Source organism: Squalius cephalus (genome assembly GCF_949319135.1).
Source record: "Squalius cephalus genome assembly, chromosome: 23".
NCBI lineage: Eukaryota > Metazoa > Chordata > Actinopteri > Cypriniformes > Leuciscidae > Squalius > Squalius cephalus.
This window is the reverse complement of record NC_137144.1, coordinates 7,771,314-7,795,432: the sequence shown is the minus strand read 5'-3', so window position 1 is coordinate 7,795,432 and position 24,119 is coordinate 7,771,314. Positions and strand designations below refer to the sequence as shown.

At 40.0% G+C, this 24,119-nt stretch overlaps 1 protein-coding gene across 4 annotated transcripts; it reads left to right on the top strand.

The window, feature by feature from the left end:
- Positions 1-1,103: 1,103 nt before the first annotated feature.
- adat1 (adenosine deaminase tRNA specific 1) lies at positions 1,104-23,990 on the top strand (the record flags this gene model as incomplete). 4 transcript variants are annotated; one of them, XM_079858622.1, is made up of 10 exons in its annotated part: positions 1,104-1,264; positions 1,355-1,499; positions 1,585-1,653; positions 1,736-1,790; positions 2,782-2,912; positions 10,991-11,558; positions 14,145-14,290; positions 20,885-20,984; positions 21,154-21,240; positions 23,858-23,990. In XM_079858622.1, exons 2-10 carry the CDS (start codon positions 1,358-1,360, stop codon positions 23,988-23,990), a joined length of 1,431 nt encoding a protein of 476 aa, XP_079714748.1. In that variant the 5' UTR covers positions 1,104-1,264; positions 1,355-1,357. The 4 variants fall into 4 exon arrangements, with proteins under 4 accessions (XP_079714748.1, XP_079714751.1, XP_079714749.1 ...); XM_079858623.1 differs by having other exon boundaries at positions 1,166-1,264; positions 1,418-1,499; XM_079858625.1 differs by lacking the exons at positions 20,885-20,984; positions 21,154-21,240; positions 23,858-23,990 and adding an exon at positions 17,220-17,335 and having other exon boundaries at positions 1,158-1,264.
- Between the last annotated feature and the right edge of the window lie 129 nt (positions 23,991-24,119).

Sequence of the window (24,119 nt, the reverse complement as noted above, 5' to 3'; positions counted from 1 at the left end):
AAGAACAACTTCTTTATTTCAGTTAAATATTGTTATTGTGTAGAGAAAACATTGCTTGTAAACAATAAGGATGTTCAATACATAGACAGTAAAAGAAATATGATTCGATCAGTCTTTAAAGCATCCTCTTTGGAACATCAGTGTGAAATTGAATGTTTATACAAAAATATTCTTCATTCTGTAATCACAAACAGCTGACGTCATGAAAATGAATGATCAAGTGTGTGAATTCTGATATAAGGACCAGTATCGTTGAGCTGTATGAAGGCTTGAGACATTTGTTCATTCAGTATACAGCTCTCAGCAACATCAGTCAGTGTTGGTTATTTATTGGCATCAAATCTTAACTGTAAAGAACTGTATCGTAAAATAAAAGAAAATAAAAGAAAATAAAAAAGGTCATAGGCCTGAAAGGCCTATAACGTAATCGTTTAACAGCAATATATATATATATATATATTATATATTGCTATTCATAATATACGTTATAATTATATTTTCATAAATAATTGTAACAGAGTTAATGCATTATAATATTAGCAGATTCCTTGCATCTGAAATTGGTTGTTTGTCTGTTTTATTGCATTATACTTTCTAAAGGTGTGATGATTAATATATAAGTATTATGATGTATTGCATTGGATGAATAACTGTAAGCACATTACATTATAAGGTCCATGACAAGGCATAATTAATGCAACAAAACACGTTTATAATGCATTATATAAAGGCTTTAAGTAATTAAATAATTATTTATTTACCTGAGAACAACATTTTTGTAATAAACGTGGGCCTATTTTAACCCCCAACAGTGTTGACTGAGATGCAAACAAACAGAAAACAAAATGTAATGTAGTAAAGATACACTAAATAAACGTTTAAAGCAAGCTTTGACTCTGCCACTGTCAGTGAATAATAATAATTGCCTGTTTGTTCACTTTTGTTTAAGCTGTTGCTTTACTTAATTTATTTACAAATAAAACAATAAATTAATATCTAGAACTCTGCTTTCAAGACATGTATACAGTTCAATGGAAGAGTAGATTGTAGCTGTATCGATCAGACCCTGTCTAGTATTAAAGCGCCCTCTATCGAGCGAATGTGGAGACTCTTATTTTGAAATCTTTGATATTGTATTCTACTTCTGCTGTGGGTGCAAGACTTCTTCCCAAGACACGAGAAAGCACACGAAGAACACTTTTATGACCTACTGAATTTATATTTGCATCCGTAACTCGCATGAGTGTTAACCAGACATTTAAGTGTGAGTACACAAATACTGCGTTAACGGTAATGATGTAAAAACACATGTTAAGTCTCATCATGAATTACTACTGTTCATGTATACCATCAGATCATGTGGAGTCCTGATGAAATAGCCAGTTTGTGTTATAATCACTTTAATAAACTCCCTAAGAGAGGAAAGCCAGAGGCGGGCAGAGAGTGGACTCTACTGGCTGCTGTAGTTCTGCTGACTGACAGCTCAGACCAGAAGACAGGTTAGCGATGCTGTTTAACTAAGTGCTCATCTCATAAACACCGATATGAAAACTTCAAAATGCCCTTTTAACCATTTAATCTCAGTTCAAAAGCAGGTTGTGTCTTTGGGGACGGGCACCAAATGCATCGGCCAGTCTGCTATGAGTGTGAAGGGTAAACGTAAAAGATTTAAACAATTTGTCAAATACGAACCTACTTTGCCATCTCATATCTTTTGTATTGTGATGATTTGCAGGTGATATTCTGAATGACAGTCATGCTGAGGTTATTGCTCGAAGGGGGTGTGTCAGGTAATTTAACTCTCTTTGTTAAGTTTAGTTAATGCAAATACAGCAGTTCATTGTTTGTTAAATTTAGTTCACAGTGCATTAACTAATATTAACAAGATTTTAATAAAGTATTAGTAAATGTTGAAATTAACATATAAGATTAATAAATGCTGTATAAGTGCAGTTCATGCTAACTAATGTGGTTAACTAAAGTTAACTAATGAACCTTATTGTAAAGCATTACCAGAACTTCTTTGCATTTGTGATGCTTCACAAACACAAAACCAGCTGCTTCTTATATCACAATCCTTCACAGTTACACTGTAAACATATCTTATGGGCATATTTGATGGATTTATGCGTTTACCTTTCTGTATTTGTACATGGATTTGACAAGCGTCAAGCGGATGTTATGTCCTGTAACCTGTGTTCTGGATGATCATGTGTGTTGTTGTAATGGAAGTCCATTTTAAGGTTTTTATTTTATTTATTTTTTTACTTTATGCGATACTTGGCTTGCTTTTGATGTTTTTACAGTGCAACAAATCAGTCTTAACAAATATATTTCTTGTTTTCCTTAAACATCTAAACATTCTTAAAACAAGAAAACTATACAAATTCCCTAACCATATAGTTTATAAGACATTAAGACTTGTTTTCAGAGGATTTTATTTTTCTTGCTCCAATAATCAATCTGTTGATAGAAGATAAATATTTTTTTAAACATAAGAAATATATATAGAAACTGAGTATAAGAAATAAAAATGGTCATTTAATGTAACAGTACTAAAATGAAAACAATTTTATAGATGTGAATTAGTCATTTTTCTGCGAGGCAAATAATAATGAAATGTCTCGATTCATGAGACACCAATAATGTAAAAATTTAAATCAAAAGAATGTGCTTCTTGGTCACACTGTTGAGACTAAATTTGGTTTTAAAGTAATAACAGTTGAAATGAATCTGTGCACTTGAGTGTTTGCTCGGCCACACTGATGTTTCTATGCTCAGGTATCTGACGGAGCAGCTGCACAGGGCTGTGAGTGGCCAGAGCTCCGATGTCTTCTGTCCAGGAGCCGGAAAGGGAAAATGGACAGTTAAACCAGGAGTTTCTTTCCTTTTCTTCACCAGTCAAACACCCTGTGAGTCCAGCTTTATGTCTTACATGTAAATATTTGTTTAGTTAAAAAGGGTCTCTGCTGTGCACTACCAGTCAGATATTTGTATACTCTTTCTCTTATATTATTATTACTATATTTCCTATGTTTTAGAAAATTAGTCATCAAATATTTAAACCAAAAAGTAAACCAAGGAAAATTATCAGTCAGTACATTTAAAGGGTTAGTTTCTTTCATTAATTACTCGTTCCAAACCTGTAAGCCCTTCGTTCATCTTCAGAACACAAATTAAGATATTTTTGATGAAATCCGAGAGCTTTCTGTCCTTCCATTGACTACAATGTTATTACCTCTTTTATAGTATTAAAAAGTATTAAAGACATTGTTAAAATAGTCTATGTGACTACAGTAGTTCAACCTTAATGTTATGAAGCGACGAGAATACTTTTTGTGCGCAAAACCCCTCAAAGATAACGACTTTATCCAACACTCTCTTCTCTTCCATGTCAGTCTGCTACGTAGTAAACACTGTGCAGTGCTTCCAGGTTGTACGTCAGAGCGCTGGTTCATTATTGGCTAGCTCCTACATCAGCATCTCATGTGTCGTAGTGCTCACATGAACCGCGTCAGCCAATAATGACCTGGTGTTCTGAAGTAAAACCTGGAAGCGCTGCACAGTTTACTACTAAAGCTCTCGGATTTCATCAAAATATCTTAATTTGTATTGCGAAGATGGACGAAGGTCTTACGGGTTTGGAATGACATGAGGATGAGTAAATAATTACAGAATTAAAATGTTTGGGTGAACTAACCCTTTAATTAGAGTTTAAGAATTCATAGAAATATAAGGGATAAAAAAAAAAAAATCATATTTAGTCTTGCTCTTCAGGCATAGAAACATTAATTGCATTGATCATGAAGGAAACAACATAACCAACCTTTGAAATAATATGTAAATATATGAAATAGCTTAATCAGAACTGTACTAATATATATATACACACACACAGTATTGGAACACCTGACCATTACACCGACTGGTCCCCTCTTTGCAGCTTCCACTCTTCTGGGAATGATTTCCACAAGATTTCGAGTGTTTTGGGACACCTTGGGAGGCCCCTGTCGCTGTATGTCGCTAGTCTCTATACTGTGAAGTCTCTTGTGGGCGTTGGTAGTGCTGTCGCTCTAATGTTATTGGTAGACTGCTCGTCTGGCCACATCTATACAAAACACCATCACAAGTGATACAACTATATTATTTTAATTTGACTAGGAATTAGGCTCAAAAGAAACAGTATGCTGTTGGGAGAGTGTTTTTATATTACCACACAGCAGTGTTCAGTGGATTAAATAATTTACTAGATTAACGATCGATCAATCTACAAATTAAACTCACTCATACTGTCATAAATTACTAAAACGTCATCCGAATTTGACAAATAATCTATTTTCTTGTCCCTAATAGTCAACATAATGCAGGGGAAACTGTAAAATGAACTTCAGCAGTGCTAAACTTGCATCATAAAACTACAACACTCGAACTATAAATGTATGAATTAAACTCACTGAGACTGTCGACAGTTTCTTTTCCATGCATCATTTTATTAAACCGTATCCATGTTTGTGGTTAGTTACAGTCAAATCATATAAAACAGTGAAATCGCCCTCGAACTCTTCTGTCTTGCCTGCACTGCACTCGAGACGGTGACGGAAAAGAGGGAAAACTCACTGTTGTAGGTCTCGAAAGAAATTAATGTATTTTGTGATGTAGATTACCTAGATATTACACTTTTATAAAATGAGACTCTATAAATCAAGGGGATGGGGGGCCTACAAAATCTCTCAGCCCCGGGGCCTAACATTAGGTTAAGGCGGCTCTGACGAGAAGCATAGGTGGAGGGTGAACCAACTCTAGACTAGACTAGATGTAGAAAGAGAGGGAAGAGAGCCAATACAAAAGAGAAAAGGTCAGATGAATGTCACTGGGAAAGAGGCTAGATTCGAATAATAAATAGCCTAACCATTGCCTTACCCTTACCTAATGCAGCAAAACATACGTTTTCTTCAAATTCTGAATGGATTATATATCGCCTAAGCGTGCATACAAGGGCTAATCACTAAGCTATCACTCCTCTTTACACAAAGTTCTGCTAATCGATTAAGCTGACTGTACAATGGATAACTTATTTAGCCTACATAATGTCTACACTTTTTTGTCACAAGTTAAATTATAACGAGAGAATTTGAGTGTGCGGATCTCAGCACTGGACAAAAACTCTGGCGTATTAAGTGTTGAGGGGATTCTAACTTAAACACGTCTGATTGACCATTGCATTCAAGAAATCATCAGATATGTTTGTGATTGGCTACATTGCTCAATGCTGCAAAAATACATTGTAAATAAAAAATCCTATTTATATTAGTTTCCACGCTCTCAAGAGCACAATCACCAAATCTGTTTATCGGTGTATGATTAAAGTATACATAATCAGAATTCATTCATAAATCAGAGTTCAGCTCGTGCACTGAACAAAACGTACTCGGTTACTAACGTAACCTCGGTTCTCTCTAGAAGAGGGAACGAGTACTGCGTTTTTGTAAAAACGCTACGGGAAAAACTCTTTTTTCACGAAATACTGAAGCAAAAAATTATCCTTAATTTTCCATATATGTAAAGCGCGTTGCAGCAGTACACAGCTATGGCGAGACAGCTTGCTCGCTCATTGGCTGTTCTGCGGCAACTGCATAAGCCTATTGAGCGAGGCCTGAAGTGACGTCAGGCCAATGAGGGCGCTTCGCGCCCTCCTTGCCACTTCCCGCCGAGACGGGTGTGGCTAACCTCTATAAAAGGAGCTCGAAAAGGCTGATTCACTTGATTATCATCGCCGAAGCGAACCAGAGTGAACCGTACGCACGGCAGAGAACACAGTACTCGTTCCCTCTTCTAGAGAGAACCGAGGTTACGTTAGTAACCGAGTATGTTCTCTTACGAGAGTCCTCTCGTACTGCGTTTTTGTAAAAACGCTACGGGAACCCCTTGTAAAACGCCGTGCGTGCTGGGATAAAACACCGATCACTGGAAGCTAACCCAGGTATACAGTGCATAATCACCAGATAGACTCACAGAGAGTCTGGGAATAAAGGGGGGGGGGACCTTAATTCCCTATATTGTAGCGTCCGCAGACGCAAAACATGACCTCATAGAGAGAGTCTAGAGACAAAAGGGGATCCCTCCGTCCTTATATGGCCGCGTCCGCAGACGCGAATATGACATCACATAGACAGGGTGGGGAACCTGAACTAATGTGGGAAATGTGGGTCTTACACAATTCTGCCCATAAAACAGTCGGTAGCGCGCTGCGCATGCGATTTCAGTGTTCTAGTTAGACAGCTGATTCGACTACACCGATAGTAGCTAAGCCTGCAAGGCGGGAACCTCTAGGTTGTAAAACCTAATAAATGTAGACGGTGAGGCCCAGCCTGCCGCCATACATATGTCCTGTAAGGAAATCCTGCTAGACCAAGCCCACGAAGAGGCGACGCCTCTCGTGGAGTGCGCTCTAACGCCCAACGGGCACTGGAGGCCCTTGACAGTGTAAGCCAGCGCTATGGCGTCAACTATCCATCTGGATAGGCTCTGTTTCGAAACAGCCATTCCCTTGGAACGTCCACTGAACGAGACAAAGAGCTGCTCAGTCTGTCTGAAGACAGCAGAGCGGGACACGTAAGCTCTTAAAGCCCTAATGGGGCAAAGAAAACCTGAGTCCCCTTCCTCACTTGATCCCGGCAGGGCAGACAGGGAGATAACCTGAGCCCGAAACGGCGTGTTGAGGGATTTTGGCACATAACCATGCCTAGGTTTGAGTATGACTTTAGAGTCATTAGGTCCAAACTCTAAGCACGCTGGGCTCACGGAGAGCGCGTGCAGGTCGCCTATGCGCTTCACCGAAGCGAGAGCCATCAAAAACACTGTTTTAAAGACAAATGTTTGAGGCTAATAGATTGGATAGGCTCGAAAGGGGCACCTTTCATGGCCGCCAAAACCGTAGAAAGGTCCCATATAGGGACTGAAGGAGGTCTGGGAGGATTCAGCCTCCTAGCTCCCCTGAGGAAGCGGATGACTAAAACATTCCTTCCTAGTGACTGACCTAGCGTTGTTCCAGAGAACGCTGCAATAGCCGCCACATAAACTTTGAGCGTGGAAGGGGATCTGCCCTTATCCAACAGCTCCTGTAGGAAGGAGAGAACCTCCGTCACCTCACAATCGAGGGGTGATAGGCCCCGAGCTGTACACCAGCCGGAGAAAACCGACCACTTCGAGGCATAAAGCCACCTAGTCAACGGTGCTCTAGCCTGAGTGATGGTATTCATCACTCCCTCTGCGAGATCAACGGATATCCGTTGAGCGCCCACACATGAAGGGACCACAACTCCGGGTGTGGGTGCCAAATCGAGCCCCCGGCCTGCGAGAGGAGATCTTTCCTCAATGGCACTGGCCATGGAGCGATGTCTGCTAACTGCATCAGGACTGGAAACCATGCTTGGTTCTTCCAGAACGGTGCTACAAGCAGTACTGAGCATTTTGTTTCCCTGACCCGCTCTAACACCTGAGGCAGGAGGGAGACGGGGGAAAAAGCGTATAGCGGGCAGCGCGGCCACATCCGGGACAGCGCGCTGTCGTTCTTGGAAAAGAACACGGGGCAATGAGCATTTTCGCGGGACGCGAATAGGTCCACCTCCGCTCTGCCGAATCTCTCCCACAACAGCCGGACTGTTTGTGGGTGTAGAGACCATTCGCCCAGGGGAATGTTGTTCCTGGACAGTCTGTCTGGGCTCAAATTCTGGAGCCCAGGCACATGCACTGCTCTCAGCGAGCGCAAATTGTGCTGAGCCCATGTTAGGAGGCGTTTCGCCAACCTGTACAGGGATCTGGATCTGAGACCGCCCTGGCGATTTATGTAGGACACCACGGCCGTGTTGTCCGAACGGACTACGACGTGTTGGTCCTTGATTTGGGGACAAAAACGCGTCAGCGCGTTGTGCACTGCCAGCATTTCCAGGCAGTTGATATGTTGGAGCTTTTCTCGTTCTGACCACAGGCCGAAGAACGGTCTGCCCTCGAGCAGCGCTCCCCATCCCGAGGTGGATGCGTCTGTCGACACCATCCTCACTCCCGAGGAAGTCCCCAGGCTTACACCTGATCGGTACCAGTCGTCCGCCATCCAAGGTATCAGGGCTGCCACACAGCTCTGATTGACCTTGAGACGTAACCGGCCGGACACCCACGCTCCGCGCGGTACTCGCGCTCTCAACCAGAACTGCAGAGGGCGCATGCGGAGCAAGCCCAGCTGAACAACTGGCGATGCTGAGGCCATGAGACCCAGCATCCTTTGAAACTTCCTGAGCGGGGTAGTCGCGCCGCAGCGGAAGGATCTCGCCGCGCGCTGAATGTGCAGCACGCGCTGTGGCGACAGCCGCGCTGTCATAGACTGTGAGTCCAGAATGGTACCCAGAAACGAAATCGCTTGACTGGGGTTCAGCGAACTCTTTGTCCAATTGACCGTGATACCAAGATTCTCGAGGTGATCGAGTAAAATGGTTCTGTGCTCCACGAGCTGTGATCGTGATTGAGCTAGGATCAGCCAGTCGTCCAAATAGTTCAGCACTCGCTTGCCTCTGAGTCTGAGAGGGGCGAGCGCTGCGTCCATGCATTTCGTAAATGTACGAGGTGCCAGGGACAAGCCGAACGGCAGGACTGTATACTGGTATGTCTGACCCTCGAAGGCGAATCTCAAGTATCGCCTGTGATGTGACGCTATCTGTATTTGAAAATACGCGTCCTTCAGATCTATCGACATAAACCAGTCTCCTCGGCGAATATGCGCGAGGATTTTCCTGGTCGTGAGCATTTTGAAACTGCGTTTCACTAATGCTCTGTTCAGCCGTCTTAGATCCAGTATGGGTCTGATACCACCGTCCTTTTTGGGGACCAGAAAGTATCTGCTGTATAGCCCCCCTTCGCTTTGAGCTTGGGATACATGCTCTATCGCCCCTTTGCTCATCAGTTTTGATATTTCGGCGCAAAGTAGATGTGCTACTTCTAAAGTCACCGTAGTTTCGACGCGCGCTGTGAAGCGGGGAGGGCGTACCAGGCAGGCGTGCTATAACAGACTCACTTGCTGCAATAATATTTCCAGTCGCCGAACAGGGAACTGAGAAATGTGAGAGAAAAGAGGTCAGACCGACCAACGGCGGGACTAAGAACACTCTTTTCTCCTTCGCCGGTGAATGACGCGTGCAGAGGCAGGGTAGCTTTTCTTGTAACGTAAAGAAAAACTAATCCCGCCATCCGCTTCCAGGAAGGGCAGCCTCGGAAAGGATGCCCGGCGAGTCCTCAGAGTCACCGTAGGCAATTGGCTCGGAGTGAAGGCGTTTCGCCGTCAGCGAGCGCGAGCGCTGCATGAGAAGGCATCTTGAAAAAGACGCAGCTCTTTTAGGGGTGAGTGTTGCAAAGCGAACACACACACACACACAAGAACAATAGAATGGAAAGGATATGGCGTCGGAAAGCGCAGCAGGTACGGCAGTAGAAGGCGGCGTTGGCCAGCGGCTTCGAGGGCTCGTCCCGCTGAAGTGCTTGCATCAGACGACGCGTGCTTCCTCGTGATCCAGCGATGCGTGAGCTTCGCTGAAGAGATGAAAATCAAGTGAATCAGCCTTTTCGAGCTCCTTTTATAGAGGTTAGCCACACCCGTCTCGGCGAGAAGTGGCAAGGGAGGGCGCGAAGCTTCAGGCCTCGCTCGATAGGCTTATGCAGTTGACGCAGAACAGCCAATGAGCGAGCAAGCTGTCTCGCCATAGCTGTGTACTGCTGCAACGCGCTTTACATATATGGAAAATTAAGGATAATTTTTTGCTTCAGTATTTCATGAAAAAAGAGTTTTTCCCGTAGCGTTTTTACAAAAACGCAGTACGAGAGGACTCTCGTAAGAGAACTCCGGTGTTTCAGCGATTATCTTAATGCCTCTGATTGCCCATTGCATCTCAACAGATCACATAAAAAGTATGATGCAACATAAGCTGATCTAAATTTAATGCTGCAAGCCCGCAATCAACACTTTAATTTTCATTTTCACTTTATTACTAGATTTAGTTTAAATGTGCTGGTGCATTTTTGGCAAAGCATTCCCCAGCCTTACACACGCTCTGCCTATGACGAGAAGGCCTGGCTCACAATCTCTGTTCCTGTTCATCCGGTTCATCAGTGCTCTGTGTGGGCCAATCAGGTTCTTCCACACCAAACTCAGCCAACAATGTCTTTATGTACCTTGCTTTGTGCACTGGGACACAGTCATGCTGGAATAGAAAAGGGCCGTCCCCAAACTGTCCCACAAAGTTGGAAGCATAGCATTGTCCAAAATGTCTTGGCATGCTGAAGCATTAAGATTCCCTTCACTGGAAGTAAGGGTCCTAAGCTAACACAGCCCCACACTCAATAACACCCTTCTCCACCAAACTGTACAGTTGGCATGATGCAGTCAGGCAGGTAACGTTCTCCTGGCATCCGCCAAACCCAGACCATTCAGACTGCCAAACAGAGAAGCGTGATTCGAAGTTTCCACTGCTCCAGAGACCAGTGGTGATGTGCTTCACACACTCCGTCCGACGCTTGGCATTGAACTTGTTGATGTGAGGCTTTCATGCAGCTGCTCGACCATGGAAACCCAGTCCACGAAGCTCCCGCCTCACAGTTTTTTTGTGCTGATATTAATGCCAATAAAAGTTTGGAACTCTTCAGCAGTGGAATCAGCAGAAAGTTGGTGACTTTAACTCACGCGCCTCAGCACTCGATGACCAGTTCGTTCTGTGACTTTACGTGCTCTTCTGCTTCTTGGCTGAGTTGTTGCTGTTTCTAAACATTTAATAAAATCACTTACAGTTGACCATGGAATTTCTAGCAGGGATGAATTTTCACAAACTGACTTATTGCCAAGGTGGCATCTTATCACAGCACCATTCTTAAATTAACTGAGCTCTTTTGGACAACCCATTTTTTCACAAATGTTTGTAAATCAGTCAGTGCTTTGCTAATGTATCCTCAGGTGGTGATGCCTCCATATTCCCTATGACTGGCAGTCAAGCGCAGCCCTGTGAGCCAGTAAAGGCAGTTCAGAACGAAGAATCAGAGAGACGAGGCCTGAAGCGACACGCTGAGAGTGAATTAGAGGAGACCAGACAGGGTCCTGGAATGAAGACAAGTGACAACCATTCATCATTCAGAAAATCAGGGGATGCCGATGAGCATGAAGTTATAACAGAAAACAAAGAGCATAATCAATTAAATGAAGTCCCATACTATCAACCGGATGTAAACAAAGTCTACCCGCCGGACCTCCATCGCACTGGGGCAAAGTGTGTCCCTGATGGCCCAACCGACCCTCTCAAGCCTGGATTACTCTATCACAATGTTGGGGTTTTGAGGGTTAAGCCAGGCCGTGGGGAACGCACACTTTCTCTCTCGTGCAGTGATAAACTTACCCGCTGGGCCATTCTAGGATTCCAGGGTGCCCTGCTGTCTCATTACCTGCAAGGACCGATCTGTTTCAGTGCTGTGGTGGTTGGGAAGGGTCCATACAACCATCAGGCAATGCAGAGAGCACTGATAACACGGTAAGTGTTGCTATGTTTAAATACCATACTAACATTGTGCAACGTTGGATTTGTGTAATTTACACTGCAGAGCAAAATGCCCAAGTGTCATCAACTTAAATTTATCAAAGGCCTTATTTTACTCATAATTGTAAAAACCTCATTATAAAAACCCATAGGAAAATACTGAGGGAACCACTGGTGAATTAACAGATGTAATATATGTACACACACACACACACACACGCACGCACGCACGCACGCACGCACGCACGCACGCACGCACGCACACACACACACACACACACACATACATACACACGCACATGTTATACATAATATAGGCTAATATATATATATATAGGCTAAAATTTTAAATACACATTTAAATTAGAGTTTAATTAGAGAAATTAGTGTGTGTTTAGTTAAAGTCTCAGCCTACTAGACATACAGGATACAGGCCATATAAAAGCTTAACCAGAGATCAGATTTCTTAGTGTTTTTTGGATTGCTGTTATACTTAAACTGGAATTTTGTCTTAGTTCAGGTGTTCATTTTGTTATTTTTCCATGTTTCATTTTATGCTGATTTTCAACCAGTGTTCACTTTTATTAGGAGTTACACCCAAAAAGCCAGAAATGACCTTATAAACCCTCTGTTTAATAGCGCACGTTTTCCACATGCTAGAGCTCCAGAGGGTCTTGTATTGAAACTGGGTTATTTTTGTTTTTCTTGCTGCCCTACACAAAATTCAGAATTCTGAAGAACTAAACTTGTTCTTAGATGTTGCTAATTTAATATATATATATATATATTTAAAATGTTTTATTATTTTTTCTTTAAATGTAGTTTTTATAATAATTTGAAAATATATGTTTTGTTACATTTAAAAAAATATATATTTATGTAGCAACTTCAAAATCAGTAATGTAGTACACTACTTTGCATGAAGTATACTAGTAGTTTTGTAATTGGTATGGTCAGAATGCTTAAACAAATAGAGCAATGCTTGAGCAACTTGATGTGTCTGCATATTAAGAAGAAAGTATTTTACATACAGAACTTTTAGAGAATTATGCAAACACTGTATGCACATCAAAACACAAAATTAATATTCAATAAATATTTGTAACATTTAATAATAAATATTAATTAATAATAATTTAATAAATAAAATATTAAAGTATTTATACAGTTATATTTACAATCATTTAAATGAGGAAGGGGATTTTTTTATGCATTTTATTTTCTTAAAATATTTTTTTTCATCTGTAAAAAGACAGATTTCATGGAAAGAGGAAGAGGAATGACACAGAAAGCAGCCATATAAGTAACAAATCATGTTAAAGTCACCATAAAATCAAAATGGACTATTCTTTTTTTTTTTTTACAGAATAATTTTTTTTTGTTGCAGTGTTTATTATAAATGATTTATCTGTGTAAATCTTTTTTTTTTTTTTTTTTTTTTTTTTAATTCATGTGCACTCATAATATTTTAGCAAAATCCTTAAAGATTTACAAGATTTGCAAGATTTTTGTATTAAAATATCCAAAAACTACTTGCACAGTGTTACATATTTCGTTCAATTGTGTACTTACACTATTATAAATGTTTCCAAGAATTTGTAAATTCAGAGAAATTCACAATTTTAAATAGTTGTATAAATAGTTAAATAGTCCCCTGGTTTCCGCTTGTACTGCCATAGTAACCACGGCGACAGACATGGACAACTGCGTAACGTCTAGCTACGCTGTTGTTGTTTCGCTCAAACATTATGGACCATGGCAAGCAGACTTTGGGACAAAAGGAGAAATAAAATGAGGATCAATATCAGCTTATATAGCTTATGTTATATAGCTCAACATGATGAAATGTTAGAATATGATCAGTATGATATTCTAATATTGATCTAGCTTACTGTTAGTCTCATAAAGCCAACAAACTAACACATAGAATAACATAACTTTAAACACACTCAAATGCTGTTTAGTGTGATAGTGTAGGCCAAGTGAAACAGCGCTGCATTATCTCACAATTGTAAACAGTCTAATAAACTGACCTGTGTGAGTAGTAATTCAGCACTTGCTGTTAGTTCGGTAGAATGAAATGTCCTCATTCCTTTATATCCGCGTGTGGCGCTGATATCTGTCTCACATTAGCAATCGCGACCTGCTTCTGTTAGATCCATCGGCATGACGAAAAGTTCCATGATTCCTCTCATTCACTGCATCATCAATCTACGCCTTTGTTATTGTTCTGAAGAGGTTAGCGACCCCTAGCGGCGGAAAACTACATATTGTACCTTTAACCTTCCCCTCCCCCTCGAAACCGTTTCATGACGTTTGTGTCAGTGGAGGGCGGGACTTAATATCCTCCACAACTGCCTGCAAACTGCCATTCAGATCTGCCTTCGTTTAGTTAACTTCCTACGATCCAATCAAATCCCGAGGACAAAATCAAGTCCCACTCCGACCCCACATTTTATCTCATTCTAGAGGCCGTTTTAGTCGGATATACATCACAACAGGGAAGAAAAGACATTAAATTCATGCTGATTTTAAATTGTTCCATTAAAATAATTAAAACTCACTTATCTTCTCTAATAGATGTTCTCATGTGAGGGGTTTGCCATCAGGTTTCTCCATACAAGCTCCAGAGCTTCTGCAGGCCAGTCTGGAATTTACTCACAACCACACACACACGGAGTCCAAACACACACACACACAGGGCAGAATATCTCCCTGTGGGGCAGGTGAGCACACAAACATATTCATTCATTCATTTTTTTATTTTATGTAACTGCACAAATTTTTGCAATTAATTCAGCTGGAATTTCAGGCTTTGAGTTTCAGGCTTGTATCCTGAGTGGCATGTTACGTCAAAAGCAAATAAAGCCAGTGACGCTCTCTACACTGAATGTGTCAGTGGACACACTCGGTGTAGACAAGTTTCACAATGTTAGATTTTCAAACATTAATCTTAAATGTATTGTGTACATAATCCCAAAGCAGATTTCACAACTACAGTGACACCATGTCTACAGCGGAGACGTCAGTTGGTGTGTTTCCACCTGCGCCTGGTCTTGATTATAATGGCTCTTTTTTGCTTTTGACTCAGTGTGACGTTCGCTGTAGACAGGGTCACAATGGCCCGTCTGTTTCAGCTGCTGGCGTTTCCTTCAAATCTGTCATATATCATTCTTAAGACTGTGTTGAGCAGGCTGTGTTAAAGGGATAGTTCACCCAAAAATGAAAATTATCCCATGATTTGCTCACCCTCAAGTCATCTCAGGTGTATATGACATTCTTCTTTCAGACGAATATGATCGGAGTTATAATAAAAAATGTCCTGGCTCTTCCAAGGTTTATAATTGCACTGAATGGCTGTTTCTGTTTTGAAGTACATCAAAGTGCATCCATCCAACATAAACGAACTTCACACTGCTCTGGGGGGTTAATAAAGGCTTTCTGAGGTGAAGCGCTGGGTTTGTGTAAGAAAAATATTAATATTTAAAACGTTATAAAGTAAAATAACTAGCTTCCGGCCAAACAAACATACTGATTCCTCTTAAGTCTAAAGCGCAACTTTTTTTTTTTTTTTTTCATAAGTAGACAGTGTACGGCCGTTTGGCAGGAAGCTAGAATTTTACTTTGTAACATGTTAAATATGGATATTTTTCTTATACAAACACATCACTTCAGAAGGCCTTTATTAACCCCCCAGAGCAGTGTGGAGCACTTTTATGATGGATGGATGGATGCACTTTTATGGACTTCAAAACGTAAATTGCCATTATAAAGCTGGGAAGAGCCAGGACATTTTTTAATATAACTCTGATTGTATTCGTCTGAAAGAAGAATGTCATATACACATAGGATGACTTGAGGGTGAATAAATCATGGGCTAATTTTCATTTTTGGGTGAACTATCCTTTTAAGCTAAACATTTCATTAATAAATAAAAAATCTTGCCCTTGCTTGGTGTATATGATACATTCTTTAATTTCTGTCCCTTGTAATGATAAAAAAAAAGTGACAATTTGAAAATTGTGTCATCACCCAAACCGATTAACATTTTAGAATTTTTTTTTTTTTTTAATGAGTTTAAAATGAACAGAGCACTGCAGGGATATTTTTGTAGGCCAACCCGTAAGTTAGCTGATTTCCATTGGCTTCAATCTCACCACCATTAACTTTTTCAGTCTTTATTTAAAAAAAAAAAAAAAAATCCCTGAAAGTTTGAGTTATAGTTTGCAAGAGTGTGATTATAAACACAACATAGCTGTGAAAGTGGACTAGTGACTCAAAGAATTTACCATGTTCAGTCGATGATGTTTAATGTTCCCGACAACTTCTGTAATCCCATTTAGACACTTATTAACTTATTAACAACTGCCTTTTTCAAGACAAGTAAAATATTTAATATATTAAAATATTCTAAACGCTCGAATATTCTTATTTTTTTACTGAATGTTGCAGTGTTTATTATACATGATTTATCCATGTAAGTCATTATCTAAAAAAAATTATTTTATAAAAAACCTTAACCTTCCCCTCCCCCTCGAAACGGCATCTGTTTTCTTCATGACGTGTGTCTTGGTGGAGGGCGGGACTAAATATCCTCCACAACTGCCTGCAAACTTGCATTCAGATCTGCCTTTGTTTAGACAGCAACGGCCAACTTCCTTCTGTCCAATCATCTCCCAAGGATGAAATCAAGGCCCGCCCCACATTTTTTTCACATTCCAGAAGCTGTATCACTCAGATATACGTCACAAGAGGGAAGAAAAGACTATATAAGAATATTTAAGAAATAAGACTATTAAAGGTAAGGGTAAGGGATTTTCAGAGAGGCTAGCAATAGCGAGCTAGCTTTGAAAGCATAAGATCCTGCCCTCCCTTCAGAGCATCTCTGAAGCCACGCCTCCTTCAAAACACATCAACACGCACAGCAGAGAGCAAACAAAAGTGTCATGAGAGACAGTGTTAAACTAACTCATGTCTCAAAGCACACAACATTACAATAATAATGAACATAAACAATTTAAAGAGCACTGACCTATACCAAAGTCCCTTTAGGACAAGTAATTTCACTCAGCGGCCATCTTTGAAATCATGCCTCCCGGGCGTGCAAGTACAGCTCCTATCTCTTTCAATGGGGAAACATCAAATTCTCCAAAACTGTTTGCCAAGCTTACGATTAAATTTCATATTTGAAATCACCAATGAAATCTGACAACAACTATCTCATATTTTTTGTTTTTAAACGCTTGAATCATGACAAAAACAAATTTTTTCAGGCTGGATCAAGCTAGTGCACAGTGGAAGTGCATCTGACTGTTTCTATAGGATCCAGAGCTTCTAACAGCAGCTGCAGTGACGCAATGACTTCACCAATCGGCGATTGGCTCTTATTTAGAAGGCAGGACTTATTCTGCCATATTGAGCGTTGCACTTTTCCCCATTCAAAACAATACGATTGACGAGTCTTGTGTTATTCTATAGTCTTTGCCTGTACCACCTGACTGCTGCAGATTCATTTCTGCGTTGATAGCGTTGGCATTGAAACGCTTAAATTCAAGTCATTAATCGCTTAGACAGTATAACATCACAGGTTTCCATCTCTTCCAGATTACAGTAGTTAGGGTGTGAACGTGGCATATGCTTCTTGTTTTGGTTCAGGAGGAACTGTAAAAGATGGCTGCTGTTTCGTTTGCGGTGCTCAGTGACTGACGTCTGTCTAACTCTGCATAGCATGAAACACACTGATGACGTGTGATGTCAGGCAGGTAGGACATCGCATCGTTGCCCTCGGAACGCAGAGGACGAACATTTTATAGTCCTACTCCTTCCACAGAAGATATAAACTGACATATTAATACATTTAGACTACTTAACTTAGTGATTGCTATCAGGATGTGAATTTCAACCAGCATAACAAAAAAACGTTTCTGGAATAAATCACCTATCCTGCATTTAACCACAGACCTTTCCCCCAGCATTTAATCAAAGACCTCATTGCCTTTGAGATGATGTACATGTAAATGCTAAAATGCAAAGTAGTTTCCGGGTTTTAGCCTACAAAAATACATCATCCCTGCAGCACTGCTGCTACTGTAGAGAACTTCTTTCAGTAAGCCCAAGACTATGCAAAAAAGGGATTACCGTCACACAGAACATCAAAAATCTCCTCCAAAGTAGTTCAGCAGAAGAATCTTTTTTTTTTTTTTTTTTTTTATAATATTTTTATTAGAATTTTGTATACAAGTAACAAAAAAAAACCAGACAGAAAAAAAAAATACAAAATAGAAACCACAAGCAAAACAGAACACAGACACAAAAAAAAAAAAAAAAAAAAACAGGGCATATTTAAAAACAACAATAATTAAGTACACTGCTGCACCGCTGACACTAGAATCTCAACACAAGTACTAAACAGAGATGGTAAAGGTGGTTGGCACACTATGAACTCCCTTGCTGGTCAAAATCAGTGTTGTATTTGTCAAGGTGAGCCAAAAATGGCTGCCAAATATCTGAAAATTTATTAAGATTGTCCATCATGCCATAGCGGACCTTCTCCATATGCAATATACCAATGAGCTCACTTAACCAGATCCTAAACTGAGGCACAGTATCTGACTTCCAAAGTTTTAAAATCATTTTCTTTGCAACTACCATTCCATACATAATTGTGCTTTGCATCGAAACTCTGTGTTTAAGTAGAGAAGGAGAAACCCCAAACAATGCAATCATTGGGTCAGGTTCAAATACACAGTTGTACATGTCAGAAAACCACTTAAATATGCTACACCAAAAATTATTCAGTTTTGGACATGTCCAAAAGATGTGAGTCAGAGAGCCCTCTGCAGATTTACATCGGTCACAAAGCAATGAAATGGTGGGAAAAATTCTGTGCAATTTGGTCTTTGAGTAGTGAAGCCTGTGCATCACCTTAAATTGGATTAACTGATGCCTGGTGCTAATAGAACAAGATCGGATCCTACCAAGACCCTCCCTCCAAACATCATCTCCAATCTGCATTCCCAGCTCCTCCTCCCAGGAGTTTTTCAAAGAGTGTGTAACATAAACTGTTCGTTCAGAGAATATATTTACAAAGCCAGAGACCAATTTTCTAGAATCAAGTGGGCCCAACAAAAGCTTATAGATCATTTTATCTTCCGGAAGAGACTCAAAGTTAGGCACACATTGACGAACATAGTTTCTAATCTGCAAATATCGGAAAAAATGTGTTGCGGGAAGAGAAAACTTATTTTGTAACTGTGCAAATGTGGCAAACTGTTTATTAATATACAGGTCTTTCAAAGTGACCACACCCTTTAGCCTCCAACTGTTAAAAGACCCGTCCGAGAGGGATGGAGAGAATGCATGATTGCGATATACTGGAGCATGGATAGAAGTGTCTGGTAGTCTGCAGTCCTTTCTAATTTGCTGCCATATTTTTAAGCAATTAAAGATAATCATATTATCCATCTTAACAGTTGCAGGAGGTCTGGGTGTTGAGAAAAGAAGTGCCGGAAGAGAGCTATTTTTGACATCACTCATTTCAATGGCAACCCAGGGGGGAGTCTCGGCAGATACCTCCATATTATATCCTTCCTGCCAATAAACCAGGGCTCTAGCATTCGCTGCCCAGTAATAATGCAGAAAATTCGGCAGTCCTAACCCACCCATTTTCCCTGGTTTATGTAAATGAGTTTTTGAAATTCTGTGTGCTTTAAAGCCCCAAATAAAAGGAAGAATTATCGAATCCAAAGATTTGAAAAAAGATCGTGCCAAAAAAATAGGTAAATTTTGAAAAAGATACAAGAACCTCGGCAGGGAAACCATCTTAATGGCATTTATACGACCCACCATAGAAAGAGGAAGAGTCCTCCATTTTTCAATGTCCCTCCTCAGTTTCTCCTGTTTCTCAAGAAAATTCAGCTTAAAAATTAGTTTAGGGTCTTTCGGCAAAACTACACCAAGATACTTCAGCCTGTTTGTAATTTTGAACGGGAGATTATGCAAAAATTCAGTGTTGAGATCCGCACCCAGTGACATGAACTCACTCTTCTGCCAGTTAATTGTATATCCGGAAACTTCACCAAATGTTTTAATAAGATCCAGCAATACAGGAACTGATTTCTCTGGTTGTGATATAAAAAGAACAACATCGTCCGCGTATAGGGAAATATGGTGATCCACATTACCCAGACGGATGGGTTCAATAGAAGGGTGATTCCTGATACTAATGGCAAGAGGCTCAATGGCAATGGCAAAGAGCAATGGGCTGAGGGGGCAGCCCTGGCGTGTCCCGCGGTGTAATCGGAACGGCAATGATCTTTCTTGGTTCGTGAGAATGGAGGAAGATGGATGAGCATATAGCATTGTAATCCACGATACAAATTGACGACCAAATCCAAACTCCTCCAAGGCCTTTACCATATATGCCCATTCCACTTGATCGAATGCCTTTTCCGCGTCTAGGCAAAGGGCAGCCACCCTCGAGCCCTTACTATACACCTATGATACATTATATTCATCAATCTTCTGACATTAAAAAAGGAAAATCTATTTGGGACAAAGCCAGTTTGATCAGTGTGAATGATGGATGATATATATTTATTTAACCTATTTGCTAATAACTTGGTAAAAATTTTAATGTCTGAGTTCAGTAGTGGGATAGGATGAAACGATGAAGGTTCAGCTTCGTCCCTACCTTCTTTTAATAACAGTGAAATATTAGCTTCATACAATGTGGGTGGAAATTTCCGGATTCCAAATGAATGATTGAACATCCTCAAAAGAAGAGGAGCAATCTTCATAGAAAATTTTTTATACAGTTCAATTCCGAAACCATCTGGGCCAGCAGCCTTGCCATTGGGAAATGATTTTAAAGCATCCAGAATCTCCTGTGTGGTAATGTCAGAATTCAAAGCTTCACGAGCAGCCGCACTTAATTTAGGGAGTCTTAGATGCTCCAGCCAGTCAGAAACATTCCCTTTTGCTTTTGACATATATAACTCTTCATAATATTCCCTAAAACGATTGTTTATACTTTTAGGATCAATAACTAGTTCTCCAGTCTTTGATTTAATCTTATGAATGGCTCTACTAGCTTGCAAGCCTCTCAACTGTTGGGCCAGTAATTTATGGGGCTTATCCCCCAACTCGAAGTGTTTCTGCCCAGAAGAATCATTTTTGAGGGTTTCGTCATTCTTTGGTCTGTTATGATTTGGTTTCATTCATTTTCTTTGCAGATATTGCATAGTAAGGCCTTGATCTGTTAATGATCTGGGGTTTTCTCCTGCTTTCCTGACTTAACAGAATTATGAATATTCTTGCAGCCATCAGCTGGTGTGCAGTGTCCCAGCATCCTCTAGATGTCACTGCCAACGGATATAAACAGGGAGTGACGAAGAAAGCTTTGGGAACATTGCAAGCAAGGTGATCTCAGGATAACGAATATTTTACATTCCAAGAATAACATATGATATGATGTGCTGTATGCATTCAGAATGTTACTTTGTAAGTTGACAGTCATCACAAAACATTGTCACCACAATAACCAGTTCTGAGCCCAGGCATATTTTGTTTCATATTTCTCCATATGTAGATCTTTAATCAGTAAAGTGGAGCTCTTTCATTCGTTTCTGAAACTGAGGGCAGCAACTGAAGACTCTCAGCTTCCAGAGACCCTCCGGTGAGTGTTTTAATATAGGGGAGACCTGAAATAGTTTTACTCTAAAGTAGGGGTGTAACGATACCCTCAAGTCACGATTTGATACATATCACGGTACTAAACTCATGATACAATATTATTGTGATACTCCAACACATATGATAAGAGATCAACATTTTTACTGTTGATTAAAATGCTAAATTTGGTATTATGTTGTGTGTGTAAATGAATAGGCTTGGACTTGTTGCTGGAAACCCAATGCACAGGACAATAGAGACACCTGAATAAAAATATTCATGATTCTGAAGCTGAAAATACAGAATTATTTTAGATGAATATGCTTGCACTCTGTCTCTGACTAGATATATTTAAAATAATGTAGGCTACTTTTTATTGGTAACAGAAGATATCTGGCATTATCAGGACACACAAATATCCCCCCATTGTATTATTATACATTATATTCAACATTATATATAGTAGTTTAATGTAGTACTGACACGAAAACTCTTTCTTTGACACAAATTTTATTTTCTGACAATACTTTTTATCTTGGGTGAACTATCCACAATACATATTGTTGCAGTTTTGTATTACGATATATTGTGACACGATATATATTGTTACACCTCTACTCTAAAGTCAAGTCACTTTTATTTACATAGCGTTTTATATAATACAGATTGTTTCAAAGCAGATTTACAGTGATAACAGGAAAATAATGATTCAGTGATGCAAACAGAGTTCAGTTCTGCTGTAAACAGCTCTAAAAATAGTCTCGTCTACAAAAGCTTTTGAACAAGAAAATAGTTCACTGAACACAAATGACCCACGTGTTGTCACACTGTGAGGTTAGGGTTCATTAATTAGGTTAAAATAATAATAAATTGTAAAACATGACTTTCCCCTACCTGCCATTTATGGATAATATCCTCGTCTTAATACTTAAAGTGTGCTTTTATGTCCCAATGCTTAGCCTACAGTTATTACTAAAATATGATAACATTTTTGAGTGGAAGACATCATTCACAAAAATGAAACCACCATACAAACCCCTATAGAGAAAGCAAGCCTGTGTGTTATAAGACTCTTGACTCATAGGCATCAAGATGGAGTCCTTTCCCACATAACAACTAGCCAGAGCCTCTCAATAAATCCATATTGACATAAATCTTGGCAATCAGATTCATTACTCTGTTTGGTTTTAGACTACTGCATCAGGGTGTAAAATTACACATTTTTTTTTGTACATTTGTGTTATGTATGTAATAATAGGTGTGTTTTATTCCTGTAAAGCAACATGATTATTGAACAGTAGACTTTTGTTAGTTGTTGACCTCAGGGAACAGTGTTCTTCTGTTCAGAGTTCTTGAATCTTTGAAGTGATCCTGCCCAGTGTCCAGCTCTTGTTACAGCGCTGACAGACTCACACTAGAGCAAAGAAAAATCCATCCACAAAGATCCCAGGACACACATTATATATACACTCCATGTGCAAATACATCCATCACCCTGCGTCCACTTTCACAGTCTCATCATCAAAGGATTTCTGCATTATTCCGACAGTAAGATTTTACTGAGACTGATGGCTGGATTTCCAGATGATTAATAAGGCCCCAAACACAAATGCTTTGTTGTTGTGTTTCCGAAATGTGTCTAAGTGCAGTGAGTGACATGCAGTAGATGGCCTTAACATCTGTGCCTGCCTATTGGAACTTGGGGTGTACAGTATTGAAGAAAAATTATTTCTTGATATTTTCTGGGCTTTTGACAATAATTAATATTCAACTGATATTTTCTGACTTATTTTTACAATTGGATGATATTTTGTGTGTTTCTGTGCTGGTACCATTTCAGGTTTTAGCCTGTTGTGGACAGCTGATGCCCAAAGCTTTTCATATTTTCCATATTCTGTGTGGCGATTAGTTAACAGCAGTGACAAATTAACTTTTCCATTTTTTCTGTGGCTTTGTTTGGAACTATTTCTTGGTAAAATAGAGGAAAAAAACAGATATTGTTTTATGTAAATATTGAGTCTTAAATGTAACACAATATGAACTTCTTGTTTATTGAAATGTTGAATATAATCAATCCCATCTGTCATCACGCTGATATTCGAGAAAAAAAACAAACAGCTCCCCCGCTCGTGATGTTGCTTAACTCTATCATATGAAATAAATATAATATAGGCAAAAACCCATACAGGGGCTTTTTCTCTGACCATATCTTTAAATTTGGGCACATTTTAACTGCATTTTAAATACATGAACTCTCAAGGCTTGTTATTGTTGCGAAAGTTTGTGTGGCATCAAGTATCTATTTTTTATAGACATGTCTAGTTAGACACTGCTGTTCATCACTGTTTTTAAGTTTTTGTTGTATTTCGTGTAAAAGTTTAATACTGTCGAGATTCAGTTATTCAAATACCAGTTTTTAAATCAGAGTCAGCCATTTGCCTGTTTGCAAACTTGTGTAAAGTTTCTTTCTAGCCTTAGATTGTGTTTGAAACAGAAATGTGATGCCATGCATGCACGTTGACCTCTGACATCTCATGCGCGCTCCCTACGGTGCGCAGGTGTTGTTTGTGTATGTGTTGTGTCTGATGGACGTGTTTGTTTCTTCTCTTTGCTTGCTGAAGTGGGGAAGATTTGAGGACCTACTGGGACTATAAGCAGGCTGCAGGAGTGTATCAGCAGGCCTGGACACAGCTGCGACTGCAGGCCTTCCCACTGTGGCCCCGCGGCCCGCGAGAACTGCTGCGCTTTCATTAGCGGATCGCACATTAACCATACAAGTGTCCTGAACCAATCACATGAACAGAAGCCGCAGCTTGTACTTTCAGCACGGTTCACATTAATAAATGTAATAAAAGTGACTCTCGCTGTTCTTTTCCATTCATC